General features: G+C 36.2%; 1 protein-coding gene across 8 annotated transcripts in view; it reads right to left on the bottom strand.

Moving 5' to 3' along the window:
• The window catches only part of LOC143251043 (sulfotransferase 1C2-like), a 61,428-nt gene that overhangs the window by 20,446 nt on the left and 20,737 nt on the right, over nucleotides 1-20,245 (bottom strand). Inside the window, exon 1 of one of the 8 annotated variants that reach the window (XM_076502362.1) lies at nucleotides 19,608-20,195. The exons of 2 other annotated variants lie outside the window; for them this stretch is intronic. Coding sequence is in view for 1 of the 6 variants with exons in the window: in XM_076502356.1 (XP_076358471.1) it covers nucleotides 17,493-17,518 (26 nt within the window). In the remaining 5 variants the exon portion in view is untranslated. 5 more of the 8 variants (XM_076502356.1, XM_076502363.1, XM_076502360.1 and 2 more) reach the window with 5 other exon arrangements.

The following is a 20,245-nucleotide window of genomic DNA, read 5'->3' as shown; positions in this document are numbered from 1 at the left end:
CACTGAAAGTGAACACGTGTTATAACATAAAGGTCCTGTCAGGATGATGGATGTGATGGTCTCACTGAAAGTGAACACGTGTTATAACATAAAGGTCCTGTCAGGATGATGGATGTGATGGTCTCACTGAAAGTGAACACGTGTTATAACATAAAGGTCCTGTCAGGATGATGGATGTGATGGTCTCACTGAAAGTGAACACGTGTTATAACATAAAGGTCCTGTCAGGATGATGGATGTGATGGTCTCACTGAAAGTGAACACGTGTTATAACATAAAGGTCCTGTCAGGATGATGGATGTGATGGTCTCACTGAAAGTGAACACGTGTTATAACATAAAGGTCCTGTCAGGATGATGGATGTGATGGTCTCACTGAAAGTGAACACGTGTTATAACATAAAGGTCCTGTCAGGATGATGGATGTGATGGTCTCACTGAAAGTGAACACGTGTTATAACATAAAGGTCCTGTCAGGATGATGGATGTGATGGTCTCACTGAAAGTGAACACGTGTTATAACATAAAGGTCCTGTCAGGATGATGGATGTGATGGTCTCACTGAAAGTGAACACGTGTTATAACATAAAGGTCCTGTCAGGATGATGGATGTGATGGTCTCACTGAAAGTGAACACGTGTTATAACATAAAGGTCCTGTCAGGATGATGGATGTGATGGTCTCACTGAAAGTGAACACGTGTTATAACATAAAGGTCCTGTCAGGATGATGGATGTGATGGTCTCACTGAAAGTGAACACGTGTTATAACATAAAGGTCCTGTCAGGATGATGGATGTGATGGTCTCACTGAAAGTGAACACGTGTTATAACATAAAGGTCCTGTCAGGATGATGGATGTGATGGATGTGATCACTGAAAGTGAACACGTGTTATAACATAAAGGTCCTGTCAGGATGATGGATGTGATGGTCTCACTGAAAGTGAACACGTGTTATAACATAAAGGTCCTGTCAGGATGATGGATGTGATGGTCTCACTGAAAGTGAACACGTGTTATAACATAAAGGTCCTGTCAGGATGATGGATGTGATGGTCTCACTGAAAGTGAACACGTGTTATAACATAAAGGTCCTGTCAGGATGATGGATGTGATGGTCTCACTGAAAGTGAACACGTGTTATAACATAAAGGTCCTGTCAGGATGATGGATGTGATGGTCTCACTGAAAGTGAACACGTGTTATAACATAAAGGTCCTGTCAGGATGATGGATGTGATGGTCTCACTGAAAGTGAACACGTGTTATAACATAAAGGTCCTGTCAGGATGATGGATGTGATGGTATCACTGAAAGTGAACACGTGTTATAACATAAAGGTCCTGTCAGGATGATGGATGTGATGGTCTCACTGAAAGTGAACACGTGTTATAACATAAAGGTCCTGTCAGGATGATGGATGTGATGGTCTCACTGAAAGTGAACACGTGTTATAACATAAAGGTCCTGTCAGGATGATGGATGTGATGGTCTCACTGAAAGTGAACACGTGTTATAACATAAAGGTCCTGTCAGGATGATGGATGTGATGGTCTCACTGAAAGTGAACACGTGTTATAACATAAAGGTCCTGTCAGGATGATGGATGTGATGGTCTCACTGAAAGTGAACACGTGTTATAACATAAAGGTCCTGTCATAAGGTCCTGTCAGGATGATGGATGTGATGGTCTCACTGAAAGGATGATGGATGTGATGGTCTCACTGAAAGTGAACACGTGTTATAACATAAAGGTCCTGTCAGGATGATGGATGTGATGGTCTCACTGAAAGTGAACACGTGTTATAACATAAAGGTCCTGTCAGGATGATGGATGTGATGGTCTCACTGAAAGTGAACACGTGTTATAACATAAAGGTCCTGTCAGGATGATGGATGTGATGGTCTCACTGAAAGTGAACACGTGTTATAACATAAAGGTCCTGTCAGGATGATGGATGTGATGGTCCACTGAAAGTGAACACGTGTTATAACATAAAGGTCCTGTCAGGATGATGGATGTGATGGTCTCACTGAAAGTGAACACGTGTTATAACATAAAGGTCCTGTCAGGATGATGGATGTGATGGTCTCACTGAAAGTGAACACGTGTTATAACATAAAGGTCCTGTCAGGATGATGGATGTGATGGTCTCACTGAAAGTGAACACGTGTTATAACATAAAGGTCCTGTCAGGATGATGGATGTGATGGTCTCACTGAAAGTGAACACGTGTTATAACATAAAGGTCCTGTCAGGATGATGGATGTGATGGTCTCACTGAAAGTGAACACGTGTTATAACATAAAGGTCCTGTCAGGATGATGGATGTGATGGTCTCACTGAAAGTGAACACGTGTTATAACATAAAGGTCCTGTCAGGATGATGGATGTGATGGTCTCACTGAAAGTGAACACGTGTTATAACATAAAGGTCCTGTCAGGATGATGGATGTGATGGTCTCACTGAAAGTGAACACGTGTTATAACATAAAGGTCCTGTCAGGATGATGGATGTGATGGTATCACTGAAAGTGAACACGTGTTATAACATAAAGGTCCTGTCAGGATGATGGATGTGATGGTATCACTGAAAGTGAACACGTGTTATAACATAAAGGTCCTGTCAGGATGATGGATGTGATGGTATCACTGAAAGTGAACACGTGTTATAACATAAAGGTCCTGTCAGGATGATGGATGTGATGGTATCACTGAAAGTGAACACGTGTTATAACATAAAGGTCCTGTCAGGATGATGGATGTGATGGTCTCACTGAAAGTGAACACGTGTTATAACATAAAGGTCCTGTCAGGATGATGGATGTGATGGTCTCACTGAAAGTGAACACGTGTTATAACATAAAGGTCCTGTCAGGATGATGGATGTGATGGTCTCACTGAAAGTGAACACGTGTTATAACATAAAGGTCCTGTCAGGATGATGGATGTGATGGTCTCACTGAAAGTGAACACGTGTTATAACATAAAGGTCCTGTCAGGATGATGGATGTGATGGTATCACTGAAAGTGAACACGTGTTATAACATAAAGGTCCTGTCAGGATGATGGATGTGATGGTATCACTGAAAGTGAACACGTGTTATAACATAAAGGTCCTGTCAGGATGATGGATGTGATGGTCTCACTGAAAGTGAACACGTGTTATAACATAAAGGTCCTGTCAGGATGATGGATGTGATGGTCTCACTGAAAGTGAACACGTGTTATAACATAAAGGTCCTGTCAGGATGATGGATGTGATGGTCTCACTGAAAGTGAACACGTGTTATAACATAAAGGTCCTGTCAGGATGATGGATGTGATGGTCTCACTGAAAGTGAACACGTGTTATAACACAGATTCTTCTTAAAGAAACCTCTCTTACTACTACACTCCTACTTATCCAAGTTTAGGCTTTGAGTTGGGCTTTTCTTTAACTCTTATAATTCCAGTGTTTTATCTTATAGGAAAGCCACATCGGGCTATTTGCTGTGCCCACCGAGGGGAACTGAACATTTCATTTTAGCGTTGTAAATGCGGATACATACCGCTGTACTATGCCTTATAATTCCAGCATAGTATAAGTAGGATTGATAGCTAACGTGCTATACTTTGGTGGTTCTGTAGAACCCTCGCTGTTAGGTTCCACTAGCTGTATACTGCCGCAGGTGAGAAAGCTGGTTATATGATGCTGTAGAGTTCTTAGAGCTTGCTAATAAGTAGACTTCTCTAGAGCCCACAAGTTACGTGCATCCTTAAGCAATGCATATTTATCCTGAGGTTCTAAACACATAAATATGAAGCTCGTCTCTATATTTGTAGGTAGTCCTGGCAATCTAATGAAAATCCAATAGAAAATTATCGTTTTTGGTTCCATCCACTGCACGGAGATTAAAATCGAATTGTAGCAACACAGATAGCACGTGACCAGCAGATTGAAAAGATAACCAGAAGGGTTAAGAACTTCATCTTAAATAACAAAAGTCACGTTTGAAAATGTATGGCCAACATAGTTCTCATTGGTCAGAATAATTCGGCCAAAAGTATTGGTTAGAACTGTAACAGTGGGATTATAAAATACCGTATCTTAAAATTTCTTTCAAGCACAGTGTTTGAAAGTTGCAAAAGTAAACTCTGTGATAAGGTATCATATCTACTGGCTTACGAGTGCTCATGCTTAACTTGCTTGTAGAGCATAACCCCAACTGCCCATGAACAGCTCTGTTGATGTAAGCATCCTCTGGTCCCATGCTTTACTCGTATCTCATACGTGCTTTATGAATTTGTCAAAGATGTGATATCGGTCCTGGACTTCCGTCCCCTTCACCCCCTCACTACTATCTAGTTGTTATACAAAAAAAGCGATTCTTAATACCAACTTTTTCTCTGCAATTCAAATTTATACAAACACATGTTTAACACGGGGGAGACAACTACAAAGTCTCATCACATTATAACTGTGCCTTGTTCTGGAATAATTATGAGGAAATGCCAATTAAATCGTGTACTTTGAAATATTTCAATTTTCACGATCGAAAACATATTCAAACATTATTAAATAAAACACTTTCTGTTCGTTTATTATGCTATGTGCTACTATCTGTAAATTTTACTTTCTGTAAGTAATTTCACTCAAATTTCAGTATGGGCCAATTGAACAGTTTCTGGCTTCCTTGTCGCAAAACACAGGCCCAGTTGTGTTTTCATGAAACGTATGGTAGGAGCCTATATATATCTTTTTCTTTTTCCATAAAATTTAGTTTAATATCTGTCAAAACCGAAATATTCTCCAACCCACATTAACGAAAACAATGGGTATGCTGTTTATTCATATAGTGTCTCACAGTAAAATACGCTTTAAGGGGCCTGGCATGGCCAAGCGTGTTAAGGCGTACGACTCGTAATCTGAGGATCGCGGGTTCGCATCCCCGTCGCACCAAACATGCTCGCCCTCCCAGCCGTGGGAGCGTTATAATATGACGGTCAATCCCACTATTCGTTGGTAAAAGAGTGACCCAAGAGTTGGCGGTGAGTGGGGGTGACTAGCTGCCTGCCCTTTAGTCTACAAAATTAGAGACGGCTGGCGCAGATAGCCCTCGTGTAGCTTTGCGCGAAATTCAGAAACAAACAAACAAATGCTTTAAGGTCTTAACAGTCACATCGAATTTTGACATTCCCTTTTAAAAGTTGTCTAATTGTCGTGTTTTCACAACAATAGATTCATTTTGTGTTGTACAACACTGATAAATGACTTTGTGTACAGTTTTATGTATGTGTGCAATACCTCACACGTATATACAGAATGCGTATGCCATAAATAGTTACTAACAGTATTTGACTACAATTAGAACATTCAGCTAACATAACTGTTGTCACAGTCACTTTTCATTGTGTCCAAACTCAAAACAACCTCAGTTGTCCACTGTGAACGTGTTCGAACCGTTTTGAATGACAATCAACCATGGGCCATAAGGACAGACTCATCTTACACCATCTATCCACTCATATAAGATAGCGTCGTAGAAATTCAAGTATAGGCAACCTTAATGAAATAAGAAATGTTTCAATGAAATTTATAGTAATCCACTCTGCTTTTCTGCGTTTACCAAGAATACAATTCCCTCACTATATATGGATAATTTACATACTACTTGGATAAAGGGACAGACAAATTTTACAAAACAGTGGGCTACCCTTTCACCTTCTAAAATCACACAATAGCTCAGAAACTAAGGATCACAACTACTTCTAACCATTAGTATCTTGACAGAATAATAATCCTAGCTGTAATAAGTGAGTGGTCACCACAAATTTCTATCCACACTTTTTGTCAGACTGAACCACTCGCTAACTCGGACACTAATGGTCAGAATACCATTTTAATCACTGTTTTCATCAGTTATTAATAATGAAATGAAAATCACAAAATTTAATGCATATACAGTAAGGTGAACATCACTTGATAGTTGGTAAAGTAAGGCTTATCTCTTCTTCTCGGTCAGTGACTGTGCGATTAACAATTGTCCTAATTGCTGACCTAGCAGCTAATCCTAGTAATCAATGAGTAATTGGTGCCAAACACTGAAGTTTTCCTGGACTTCCTCGAATACTTCCTCATATGTTCAATCGAATATGGCCAGATAAGATAGGGTGATCACAAATTATTCACACTATAACAACCTTTCACGTGTTCTATAAATACTGGGTCTGATACGTTAAGGGCCACCTTTTTTAAGTGTTACAAGTAGATCTGTCCAACTGGAGTTGAGCTGCTTTCACACTGAAGGCACGTAACCCTGATGTACCCAATATGCATGTTCTTTCCTTGGCCATTTTAATGTACATCAACTCCTGAAATGCAAAGTGATGCTCTGCTGGCAGACAGTTTCCAGTCACTCCAAGTAGACCTGTGCACATTTGGGTACTCACATGCTATATCACATTTTTGGAGAGTACTATTTACTGTTCAAACTGAAGCACCACTAACATGTTGTTTAAACAAAGTTGGCAGAGAATTTCTGCAGATTGTCCATCCCAAGAATACCAATTCCAGAAGTAAAGTCTACAACAAATATCTCTATCTTATGATTCATGCAGTTTAGACCTAGACAGAGATGTGCTTCTTCGTTTATAAGCGTGCCTCTATTTCCCAGGATGAAGACAATGTTTTCTGGACAGAGTTGTGGTCTTGCTTGAAGATCACGGCAAACAGCAATACCACTAGGGTAAACCACGAACTCCATTACTCGTCCATGTTCCTTTACAGAACAACCCAGCCCTGAAGATCTTGGTTTCTTACCACATCCTAAGGTACAAAGTGCTCGTGCTGTCCTGAACTGGTCCAGACCGACTCAGTTTTCTGAAGCCCGAACAACATTAGCCCCAATATGCTTTTTGCCCTCCTTTGTCCGTCACGCAGTCAGTCAGTCTGACCAAATGGTTCTGTCTTGCTACCGAGCTTGATATGAGGAATTCACTCAGATAATAAGCACTAAGACTGCTCTGCTCTATTAAGCAGCATTTGATTGAAGCATCAAAGGTATTCGCTGTGTCACAAACATCAACTTTGTCAGATTTTTCATCACCTTATCAATGACTTTGGACATTTCATACACGTATTGAGTAAATAAGAACCCCCACAACCTGTTGCCATGACAACAAGTTTTCACCTTCCTGTAATACATATACAGATTTTTTTCAGAGCAGTATGTAAGTCTTGCTCAACATGATATCTAACAAACAGAGTATAGATACATTAATTTCTAAGCTCTGACCGAGTTCATCAACAAGAAAAAGTTAGCACACAAGGTGTATAAACCATAAGCACACAGTCGCAACACATAATACCAAAACAAGGACAAGTATTATTGTGGATGTGTTGTAGAGAGAGTGAAAATGTAAGAGAAACATGAGTTCAATGCGAGTCCCTGAAAGTTAAATATGAAATCCCTGAGTATTAAAATCTAGCTCTCATAAAATAATAATATTAAAGAAACTCTACAATATCTAAACGAAAAGTAACCAAGATCTATCTGAAAAGAAAGAGCCTGGCTTTAAGTGCAATAACCGGCAAGGTTTCTCTCAGTAGTCTCCTTATAAAGCATGCATGGTTCTGGAGGATCCCTGGGGCATTACATGATTCGCCAATAGAAAACACAGAAATATATTCTGAAAACTCACAAGTCACTGTTACATTTCATACAAGAGAATATACTAAATGAACAGTTAGTGTTTCCTAGTCCCGCCCAGGGTTAAAGTAGAAATTGAGCTGCTTACTTGAGCAGAGTTAGAGTAGAAATTAAGCTGCTTACTTGAGCAGGGTTAGAGTAGAAATTGAGCTGCTTACTTGAGCAGGGTTAGATTTAAAATATTTCACTTGGATAGTCGTTTGTTTGTTTTTGAATTACGTGAACACATTACGTGTATAGTAAGTAGAGACAATAAGTAACAAAAGATGTAACAGTTCAGTGAGTGAACACATTACGTGTATAGTAAGTAGAGACAATAAGTAACAAAAGATGTAATATTTCAGTGAGTGAACACATTACTTGTATAGTAAGTAGAGACAATAAGTAACAAAAGATGTAATAGTTCAGTGAGTGAACACATTACGTGTATAGTAAGTAGAAACAATAAGTAACAAAAGATGTAATAGTTCAGTGAGTGAACACATTACTTGTATAGTAAGTAGAGACAATAAGTAACAAAAGATGTAATAGTTCAGTGAGTGAACACATTACTTGTATAGTAAGTAGAGACAATAAGTAACAAAAGATGTAATAGTTCAGTGAGTGAACACATTACGTGTATAGTAAGTAGAGACAATAAGTAACAAAAGATGTAATAGTTCAGTGAGTGAACACATTACTTGTATAGTAAGTAGAGACAATAAGTAACAAAAGATGTAATATTTCAGTGAGTGAACACATTACTTGTATAGTAAGTAGAGACAATAAGTAACAAAAGATGTAATAGTTCAGTGAGTGAACACATTACTTGTATAGTAAGTAGAGACAATAAGTAACAAAAGATGTAGTAGTTCAGTGAGTGAACACATTACGTGTATAGTAAGTAGAGACAATAAGTAACAAAAGATGTAATAGTTCAGTGAGTGAACACATTACTTGTATAGTAAGTAGAGACAATAAGTAACAAAAGATGTAATAGTTCAGTGAGTGAACACATTACGTGTATAGTAAGTAGAGACAATAAGTAACAAAAGATGTAATAGTTCAGTGAGTGAACACATTACTTGTATAGTAAGTAGAGACAATAAGTAACAAAAGATGTAATAGTTCAGTGAGTGAACACATTACTTGTATAGTAAGTAGAGACAATAAGTAACAAAAGATGTAATAGTTCAGTGAGTGAACACATTACGTGTATAGTAAGTAGAGACAATAAGTAACAAAAGATGTAATAGTTCAGTGAGTGAACACATTACGTGTATAGTAAGTAGAGACAATAAGTAACAAAAGATGTAATAGTTCAGTGAGTGAACACATTACGTGTATAGTAAGTAAAGACAATAAGTAACAAAAGATGTAATAGTTCAGTGAGTGAACACATTACGTGTATAGTAAGTAAAGACAATAAGTAACAAAAGATGTAATAGTTCAGTGAGTGAACACATTACTTGTATAGTAAGTAGAGACAATAAGTAACAAAAGATGTAACAGTTCAGTGAGTGAACACATTACGTGTATAGTAAGTAAAGACAATAAGTAACAAAAGATGTAATAGTTCAGTGAGTGAACACATTACGTGTATAGTAAGTAAAGACAATAAGTAACAAAAGATGTAATAGTTCAGTGAGTGAACACATTACTTGTATAGTAAGTAAAGACAATAAGTAACAAAAGATGTAATAGTTCAGTGAGTGAACACATTACTTGTATAGTAAGTAGAGACAATAAGTAACAAAAGATGTAATAGTTCAGTGAGTGAACACATTACGTGCATAGTAAGTAAAGACAATAAGTAACAAAAGATGTAATAGTTCAGTGAGTGAACACATTACTTGTATAGTAAGTAGAGACAATAAGTAACAAAAGATGTAATAGTTCAGTGAGTGAACACATTACGTGTATAGTAAGTAAAGACAATAAGTAACAAAAGATGTAATAGTTCAGTGAGTGAACACATTACTTGTATAGTAAGTAGAGACAATAAGTAACAAAAGATGTAATAGTTCAGTGAGTGAACACATTACTTGTATAGTAAGTAGAGACAATAAGTAACAAAAGATGTAATAGTTCAGTGAGTGAACACATTACTGGTATAGTAAGTAAAGACAATAAGTAACAAAAGATGTAATAGTTCAGTGAGTGAACACATTACTTGTATAGTAAGTAGAGACAATAAGTAACAAAAGATGTAATAGTTCAGTGAGTGAACACATTACGTGTATAGTAAGTAGAGACAATAAGTAACAAAAGATGTAATAGTTCAGTGAGTGAACACATTACTTGTGTAGTAAGTAGAGACAATAAGTAACAAAAGATGTAATAGTTCAGTGAGTGAACACATTACTGGTATAGTAAGTAGAGACAATAAGTAACAAAAGATGTAATAGTTCAGTGAGTGAACACATTACTTGTATAGTAAGTAGAGACAATAAGTAACAAAAGATGTAATAGTTCCGTGAGTGAACACATTACTTGTATAGTAAGTAAAGACAATAAGTAACAAAAGATGTAATAGTTCAGTGAGTGAACACATTACTTGTATAGTAAGTAGAGACAATAAGTAACAAAAGATGTAATAGTTCAGTGAGTGAACACATTACTTGTATAGTAAGTAGAGACAATAAGTAACAAAAGATGTAATAGTTCAGTGAGTGAACACATTACTTGTATAGTAAGTAGAGACAATAAGTAACAAAAGATGTAATAGTTCAGTGAGTGAACACATTACTTGTATAGTAAGTAAAGACAATAAGTAACAAAAGATGTAATAGTTCAGTGAGTGAACACATTACTTGTATAGTAAGTAGAGACAATAAGTAACAAAAGATGTAATAGTTCAGTGAGTGAACACATTACTTGTATAGTAAGTAGAGACAATAAGTAACAAAAGATGTAATAGTTCAGTGAGTGAACACATTACTTGTATAGTAAGTAGAGACAATAAGTAACAAAAGATGTAACAGTTCAGTGAGTGAACACATTACTTGTATAGTAAGTAGTGACAATAAGTAACAAAAGATGTAATAGTTCAGTGAGTGAACACATTACGTGTATAGTAAGTAGAGACAATAAGTAACAAAAGATGTAATAGTTCAGTGAGTGAACACATTACTTGTATAGTAAGTAAAGACAATAAGTAACAAAAGATGTAATAGTTCAGTGAGTGAACACATTACTTGTATAGTAAGTAGAGACAATAAGTAACAAAAGATGTAATAGTTCAGTGAGTGAACACATTACGTGTATAGTAAGTAAAGACAATAAGTAACAAAAGATGTAATAGTTCAGTGAGTGAACACATTACTTGTATAGTAAGTAAAGACAATAAGTAACAAAAGATGTAGTAGTTCAGTGAGTGAACACATTACTTGTATAGTAAGTAGAGACAATAAGTAACAAAAGATGTAATAGTTCAGTGAGTGAACACATTACTTGTATAGTGAGTAGAGACAATAAGTAACAAAAGATGTAATAGTTCAGTGAGTGAACACATTACGTGTATAGTAAGTAGAGACAATAAGTAACAAAAGATGTAATAGTTCAGTGAGTGAACACATTACTTGTATAGTAAGTAGAGACAATAAGTAACAAAAGATGTAATAGTTCAGTGAGTGAACACATTACTTGTATAGTTTAAGTAGAGTTTGGATGACACGTTTAAAATATTTGTGTAAACGATATCTGTTCTATTATGTACAAGTAAGATTCTAACTGGTGAAATATATATTAGTAACAAATAAACACACACTGGTAACGAAAATTGTTGCGTAAGTCTGAGTTGTCATTCAACTTTATATTTAATGTTAACTTCATTTGTAGTGGCAATTAAAATGTTCACAAGTTACTGATAATTATTGTAACGAATATATTTTATTGTACATTATTTTCCATTGTCAGTTTGTTATTTGAATTTAGGGCTAGCTTAAGCTCTCCAATCACATTACATATTAAAGCTACGAACGAAACGGTCGTTAACAGCAAAAATGCACAACACATGAATCAGCTCATTCTGATTAGTTTATGACTTGACATATTCTTACCAAGAAAGTTTATTCATGACGTTAGACAGTGTCATTGGAAGTACTTCTACTAGTCATTGGCCTTTTCACATCTATATAATTTTTAACCTTGTTTACGACCATTGTTCGGCTTTTGTTTTCACAGTTTTTCATTTTTATTGTTTGTTCTTTTAAGACTTACTACTGGTTGTTGGTGTCAAACTATCAAACCAATCAACTGATAACATAGAGTAACACCAATAAAATAATTTACTTTTATGAAATTATCAAATAAGGATAGCAACATTTCGAATAAAAATATCGACCATATGGTAGCAGCACAAAAAATCAATTGAAAATCGAACGTTTTCATTTTTCTGCACATTAATATACAATACATTAAAACTGGGTCATCAAGAAACTTTATTTATTTAATTGACAGAAAACAATATTAACTCAGTAAAAACCATGTAATATTTTTACATGATAGTACTTTAATTTTACTTTACTGAATTTTTTATTGTGTTGGAAATGTATTCCGTAATAATTTTAAAATAATACCGTATTTTACACCTTGTAAGACGCACTATTTTCTTTAAAAATGCCTTCAAAAACTGCCATACGTCTTCCAAGACAAAAGCGCTGTGTTAAGACGAGAGGTTATCTTAAGGTCTACTCATAACGGCCTCTCATACAAATTATCTCATTACTTACCAGCTACCAGATTTTCAGTAGCATAAAACATTCAATTTAACTAATACTGTCGATATACTGTGACGAATATGATGTATTTGACTGTATTTGGTCAGTAGGTTGAAAAAAACGTCAAGGTTACATCAAGGTCTTGGTCAGTGAGTCAAAATATGCTTTTCTTAGAATTGTCTTTCCAAAATTAGGCTGGATCTTCCACGACGTAGCATTTTACTTGTTTGGGAATTTCGCGCAAAGCTACACGAGAGCTATCTGTGCTAGCCATCCCTAATTTTGCAGAGTACGACTAGAGGGAAGGCAGGTAGTCGTCACCACCCACCGCCAACTCTTGGGCTACTCTTTTATCAACGAATAGTGGGATTGAGCGTAACATTATAACGCCCCCACGGCTGAAAGGGCGAGCATGTTTGGTGTGACGGGCATAGCGTCTTACAAGGCGTAAAATACGGTATATCTTAGTTTAGTAAGAATTGTTTTTATTTTCAAAGTGATGGACTAGTTTAGAGAAATATTCCATTAAAAGTAGTATAACTCAGTTTGTAAGGATATCGTGTTGGAATATTTATAGTTAAAAAACAGTATAGCTTAAACTCTTAAGATATACTGCAAATGCCGTATCACTGATGAGATTGGTTCATATGGGTTTGAGTAGCACTATAGCGTAGTTTACTGAGATGTTTACATAAGAGTGTTGAGAAAATTTAATGAAATATTTTTAGGTCGAATTTTAAAATATTTACGTATTTTTAAACAAAGTTAGTTTCCTTTAAGTGGGTTTGTCATACTGTTTTATTTACTGGAAAATTTTCGACTAGTACACCAGTAGTGCAAATTTCGTAATATTTGACTAATCTGCTCGAAGCTGTATATAAATGTAGAACAACAGCTCTTTGACATTCTTGTTTGTTTGTTTGTTTTGAAATTCGCGCAAAGCTACACGAGGGCTAACTGCGCTCTTTGAGATGCATCGCTGAACTTTGTTGTATATATAGTAGAAGTGCACACGTAGCGAGAAAACAAAACAGTGACTGGAGCGTAGCACTTGCGAATAAAGATTACATAACAATCTCTGTGCTGAGAGTGAAATCAGATGAGTGATTACAACTGCTGATAAACTTAACTACGGTGGATCAAAATGGCTAGTGTTACTAAATACAGTAGCTACAGTAATGTATCGTACTCTTCCTAAATTAGTTGTTTCTTTCAAGTTTAAGTTCCACTTTTTGTTACCAAATGTGTGTGTCTTTTCTTATAGCAAAGCCACATCGAGCTATCTGCTGGGTCTACCGAGGGGAATCGAACCCCTGATTTTAGCTTTCTAAATCCATAGACTTACCGCTTTTCCAGTGGTGGACTTTACGAAACACCCGTATATATAAATTACTAAGAAAAAAGCATGTTTAATATGTTCGTCACTGCCTGTTCCTCTTTTCTCTGGGTCACTGACTTACAAACACTTTGGATGAAGTTTGAGTAGTGATGACATGTTATTACTTATATAAATTTTATTTAAACGGTAACATGTTTTAAAGGGTGTTAAACTAATCACAAATTGCGTGCATAGCCAATATCGAGATCTAGCTTCGACTTATTTCCAAAATAAAACAAAAACACCCTATTTAAGAATTTAAAAAACACTTTCACTGAAACAAACACAATATTCCTTTCTACTTTTTATAAGGCCCTGCATGACCAGGTGGTTAAAGCACTCGACTCATATTCCGAGGGTCGCGGGTTCGAACCCCATCACACCAAACACGCTCGCTTTTTTCAGTCGTGGGGGAGTTATAATATGACAGTCAATCGCACTATCCGTTGGTAAAAGAGTTGGCGGTGGGTGGTGATGACTAGTTGCCTTCCCCCTAATCTTACACTGCTAAATTAGGGACGGCTGGTGCAGTTAGCCCTCGTGCAGCTTTGCGCGAAATTCAAAATAAAATTTTTATAAACCAATTACATTGTACTGTGAAACACCTTGAGGAAAATAAAACTACACAACATTGGTGTAATGTTTAAATGTTATAATTCGTTATCAGATAGCCCTACTTTGTTACAATGTTTAGGTTATATTGAAACAAAAAACACAGAAGAACAATACATCAAATATTATTAAACTACTTAAACATAAAAAAGAATTACAATAAAATGCTAGGAGTTATTCTACCCAAAATTCGATAGTACTTACGAACTAACTGAAATATTACAGTAGATACAAGGGTGTTGTTCTGATTTGTGTTTATATACAAATTCGCTGTTACCTTGTATTTTAGTCCGATACTTAACAGTATTATAATGCTTGAAACGCTCCTGTTTCTCCTGTATAAACAAAGGCCAACATCAACAGAGTTCGAAGGTTAACATCAACACAGTTCACGAAAAAACTAGTTCCTTATTTACTTGAATGAGAGAGAAAACAGTCTCACCTTTGGTTGCTTGTGATAGGAAACACTGCTCTTCGTGTAGTGGTATCTGCTTTCTACAGCTAGAGACACTACAACGTAACTTAGCTGAACAAATGATACCAAGTAACGATAACAACAGATTTTGTATATGAACGACAGCTCGCACTCGAAGAGTTATCATGCATTCTAGTACTTACCTTCTGTTTCAGGAACATATTTATCAGGACTATTGCTGAGATTTGTTTTCTTAATGTTTAAATGATATAATGTGTTATCAGAGCACCCAGAGCTACTCGAATGTTAAAATGATACATATGTATACATGCAAAAACGGCTCGTTTGGGTTGAGAAAATATTTTACGTAGAGGAGCGAACAACGTTTCGGCCTTCTTCAGTCATCGTCAGGTTCACAAAGAAAGAAAGAGGTAACTGACCAAAAGCTGACCACATGTTTGAAAGGGGTTGTGTAACTGAGTGTCGGAATGCAGAGGGCGGTGTTAGATGTTTGTGAACCTGACGATGACCGAAGAATGTCGAAACGTTGTTCGCTCCTCTACGTAAATATTTTCTCAATCCAAACGAGCTGTTTTACATATATATTTCTCTACAAGTGGGTTTTCTCGACATCACTGATACATATATATGTATAATGTGTTATCAGAGCACCTCGAGATACTCTAATGTTTAAATACTATAGTTAAAAAAAACGAGTGATAGTGTTGTAAAATGAAGAGCTATAACGTGATTGGTCAAATCTTCACAGGTTACTCTTATGGTAATAAACTTCTTTAAGATTACAGAAACTTGATAGCGTGGTTAGAAATAGTTCTTCTACTTATTTTAGTGTAGATGTTTGATTCACCTTATGAATTAGGTTCTAACAATATTTTCTTATCGACGTATTTGCCAGATAACTGGCTTTGTTTGTTGTTTAATCTCATAAATTACTATCATTTCATTATATACACGATAACCAAAGAAATGATTTTCTGATAAGTTGCCACAAGGCAGAATGCTTTGTCTAAAATTAGGGGTTCGAATCCTCTCACTGAACACAGAAAATAGCCAGATATGGCTTCCTTATTAGAAAAACATACATCCACAACAAGAAAGTGCTGAATATACAACATCAGTATATACAACTTACATATTTCAACTAAAGCTGGACGTAATTTATCGACGTAATTTTTAAATGTAACATTAAGAAATGGTACCACTTTTAATTAACAAAAATAATACAGTTTATATGTGTACGTATATAAACATTTTAGGCTCAGTACGTTATTTTGATACAATAAGTTACAAATAACTCTTCCCTTGCAATACTTTCCAGAAAACAAAACAAAAGCTTTTATTAAAAAATCTTCAGTTTTCTCTTTTTTTAAAAAAAAATAAAGCATGAATACTAGAACTAAACAAACAACCGCCCGTATGGCAACATATTTTGCTAGTAGTGTTTAACACTCATATAGCAAGTTAAATGACATGCAACTGAATTACTAGGGCTAACTACGTGGTAAGTAAGCATAGCAAGTTAATAAATAGTTCTTTAAAACTTGTGCCGAGGGTTAATTAATATTTAATTATATTATTAGGACTAATTATGTGATGAGAAACTATAAGTTTAATTACATTTTAATACAATATTATTTTTAATACTAATTAGTTTACAAGTTGTTATTGTTTTTTTTAGTAACTTTATCAATACTATTGAAGAAGTTCGTATTAACCGTTTGTTACAGACTGATCTTTGACATTAGGTGTAAGGTGCAAAGTCTGCGTGAAGGCTGCTTATGAAAGTATATATGAACTTAATAATAATTGATTTGCACAATCTTAAAGACAACTATAAACATACAGGTATACATCTATATCTCATGTACCGCTGTAAAACCACAAAGTATACATTTATTCAATATCAGTACAAACCATAATAGTTTGTTTCAACCATGAATACACATAGATATTGATAACCTAGAGGTTTAAACAAGGACACCATTATAACTTAGATCCTAACGAAAGCGTCAGTCCGGAGGTCAAAGCGTTGTTCATCTCAAAAAACCAGGATTTAAATTGTTTAATGGATGTGTGTATCTATTATAGCAAAGCCACATCGGGCTATCTGCTGTGTCCATCGAGAAGGTTCGAACCCCTGATTTTAGCGTAGTAAATTGTTTAAAGAAAACTTCAGTTTTAGTTTCCCTCAGTTTACTGGTATTTGTATTTATAGCGAATTACTAAGACTATCTGTTATTGAACCACTGGTCAGAATGATGACAGCTTATCAGCAGCACCAATCATCCACGCTAAGGGATCGTCTGCCACACTTATAACACTTGAGCTACTCTTTTACAAACGAATAATGGGAATGACCGTCACATTATAACGCCTCCATGGCTGAAAGGGCGAGCATGTTTAGTGCGACTGGGATTCGAGCCCTCAACCCTTAGATTACGAGTCGAATGCCTTAACCCACCTGGCTATGCCGGGCCCCGTATCAGTAAAACAACAACAACAACAAAGAAACAGACAGATATTAGACGAAGCTATTCAAGGTTTCTTTTTAATTTTTCCATCAGTTGTTTCAGTCACAGGGTCTCCATTTCAAACAAAGTTTATTTTATTAGCCACTTCCCGTTGATTATTGTAAAATGTGGGTTGATAGTTCTATAATGGTCTATAAGTATTCACCTTAAAACTTTCCTGAGCCATACCATTCTGTCAGAAATTTTAATATGTTGTCAGTAATGGAAAAGTAGCTTTGGACATCTTACTGAACAAGTACATAAAGTTATTACATTGTCTTGTTTCTATAGTAACTTAAACTACGTGTACTGTCTCCCATACGTGGAATTTCCTGTCTCTTTCCCAATAAGTTCCTCGTCATATCCTTGTTGCGAACTTCCTTTTTATATTTGTATTTTTTTTCTTACCACCACCACCCTACTCTCTCGTCCAGTTTGCATTCTTTTTATTTCATTTCAGTTAGTTTAAACTATAGACATTTTTATTAAAGTCGATGTTCTCTGTAGTTTACCTTACTGTATAAGTAAAAGTACAGTGTTCATGTTTAATCATATTAACAAAGAAAAACAAACAAACTAGGGTTGGCAGAATTCCACTAATCAAGTTGACTATCTGACATTGTTAGAAAGATTATTGTTAGGACCTGGCCTGGCCAGATGGTTAATGCACTTGACTTGTAATCCGAGGGTAGCAGGTTTCAATCCTCGTCACACCAAACATGCTCGCCCTTTCAGCTGTGGAGGCGTTATAATGTGACGACCAATCCCATTATTCGTTGGTAAACAAGTAGCCCAAAAGTTGGCGGTGGGTGGCGATGACTAGCTCCCTTCCCTCGCGTCCTACACTGCTAGATTAGGGACGGTTAACGAAGATAACCCTCGTAGCTACCCATGTAGTTATGAGTGAACCATGTCCTTGTACTACTATTGAAAAATAGTAGAGTAGAGAGTTTTAGCAGTTAATACTCGTAGGCCTACATTTTCTCTTGAGTGAAAGTAATATTTTTATTATTCACACGTGTTTTGAGTGTCACATATGAAGAAGCTCTTATCTCCAGTTCTTACTGCCACGTTCACGTATAATACTACGGAGTTTCACATGTGCTACATTTATTTGACATGCAGCTGAATCACATGCGATGCACACGGTAAGAATAAAAAGTTGTTTATTTGTTAGTTTTTTAATTTTGCGCAAAGCTACACGAGAGCTATCTGCGCTAGCCGTCCTTAATTTAGCTGTGTAAGACGAGAGGGAAGGCAGCTAGTCATCATCACCCACTTCCAACTCTTGGGCTACTGTTTTACCAACGAATAGTGGAATTGACCGTTACATTTATAACACCCCCACGATTGAAAGGGCGAGCATGTATAGTGTGAAGGGAATTCGAACCCACGACCCTCAGGTTACGAGTCGAACGCCTTAACCCACCTGGCCATGCCGGGCCATAAAGAGTTGTATTCAAATACGTTCCTACCAGGAACAAGAGAGGATATAGTATACTAAACCCACTTTGGTTATTAACTTCAGCTATATGTGAGAAATAATTTATATAGTCATCCAGATTTTTATTTGTATCAATGCAGAAAATTGTTAGATTTATAAAATTCCATCGAAAATTTGTTGTGCATTTTTGTGCAAAATTACACAAAGGTGTGTCAGCACCTAGTCATTCCTAATTTTGAGCTAACAGACTAGACGAAAGGCAGCTAACTAGCATCATCTATTCTCAAACTATTCTTGTGTACTGGAATAGTGAGTCTTAGTACTCATTCTAATCAAACATCCATGGCTAGAAAGTACAAAGCGCATGAGATAAGAGATGTGAGAAACGATCACAGACTGATCACGTTAATTACTGATCCACGTCAGACACGACTCTCAGGAAAACGAATAAAACTAATAGGAAGGCTGCTCTTGGTGTAAGATACTACAGCAATAAGTTGTTATAATCCTTTCAAAATTTTCACAACTTCACGTTAAGAGATGCAAACGATTGAAAGCTTGAGTGAGACATCTGGTGGCTGTTTTTATAACAACTCATGTACCTTTGTAACAAACAGAAATTGATAAATCTTAACATATTCGGATAAATAAAATAATTTAAAGCGAATAAGTTATGTTGGACTACAATTTCCTTCAATTTTAACGAATTGTTGAGTTCTGTCGCTAGGGTTTTTTTTTTGTTTGTAGTTAAGCGCAAAATGCATAATGGGCTATCTTCGCTGTGTCAGTCACAGGTATCGAAACCCGATTATCAGCGTTATAAGCCTTTAGACTTACCTTTGGGCCACTTTGAGACTTTGTTCTTGTGGAAACTTTATGATTAGGAGAAAGCTTCTGGTTTGAGCCGTTGAAGCACAAGTTATTGAGTGTGTCTGTGTTTTGTGTTTTTCTTATAGCAAAGCCACATCGGGCTATCTGCTCAGCCCACCGAGGGGAATCGAACCCCTGATTTTAGCGTTGTAAATCCGGAAACATACCGCTGTACTAGCGGGGGGCACACAAGTTATTGAATGCAACTCCAAGACGCTAACTCTTGAAACAGATTCACTGGGTACCACGTTACGTATGAGTGTTTCACCGAGTTCCCTTACGTTCGTATTCATGCACAAAACGTTTCCTTACACAATGATAAGTCTGCAAAGAAAACATTTGGACATCTTAGGGAAAATCTAGCGTTATTAGTACAATAAGTAGAGCAGAAAGACACAACACAACATAGGTACAAGAATATCTTAGTCTGTATAAAAAATGTAAAGAATTAGCTATGTTTTTTTTCCTGTGCATAACGTAGGTAACACGAACACTAAAAGCGTTTATACTCCTGTGCTAAACATGTACATCGGGTTAGCGTGCTAAGCGTTAAGAATAACATGTGTTTTTACCTTTCTTCACAAGCTAATGATACTATTTGTGAG

This window comes from Tachypleus tridentatus, chromosome 5 (assembly GCF_004210375.1).
Source record: "Tachypleus tridentatus isolate NWPU-2018 chromosome 5, ASM421037v1, whole genome shotgun sequence".
NCBI classification, from domain to species: Eukaryota; Metazoa; Arthropoda; class Merostomata; order Xiphosura; family Limulidae; genus Tachypleus; species Tachypleus tridentatus.
This window is presented reverse-complemented; position numbering and strand designations above follow the sequence as displayed.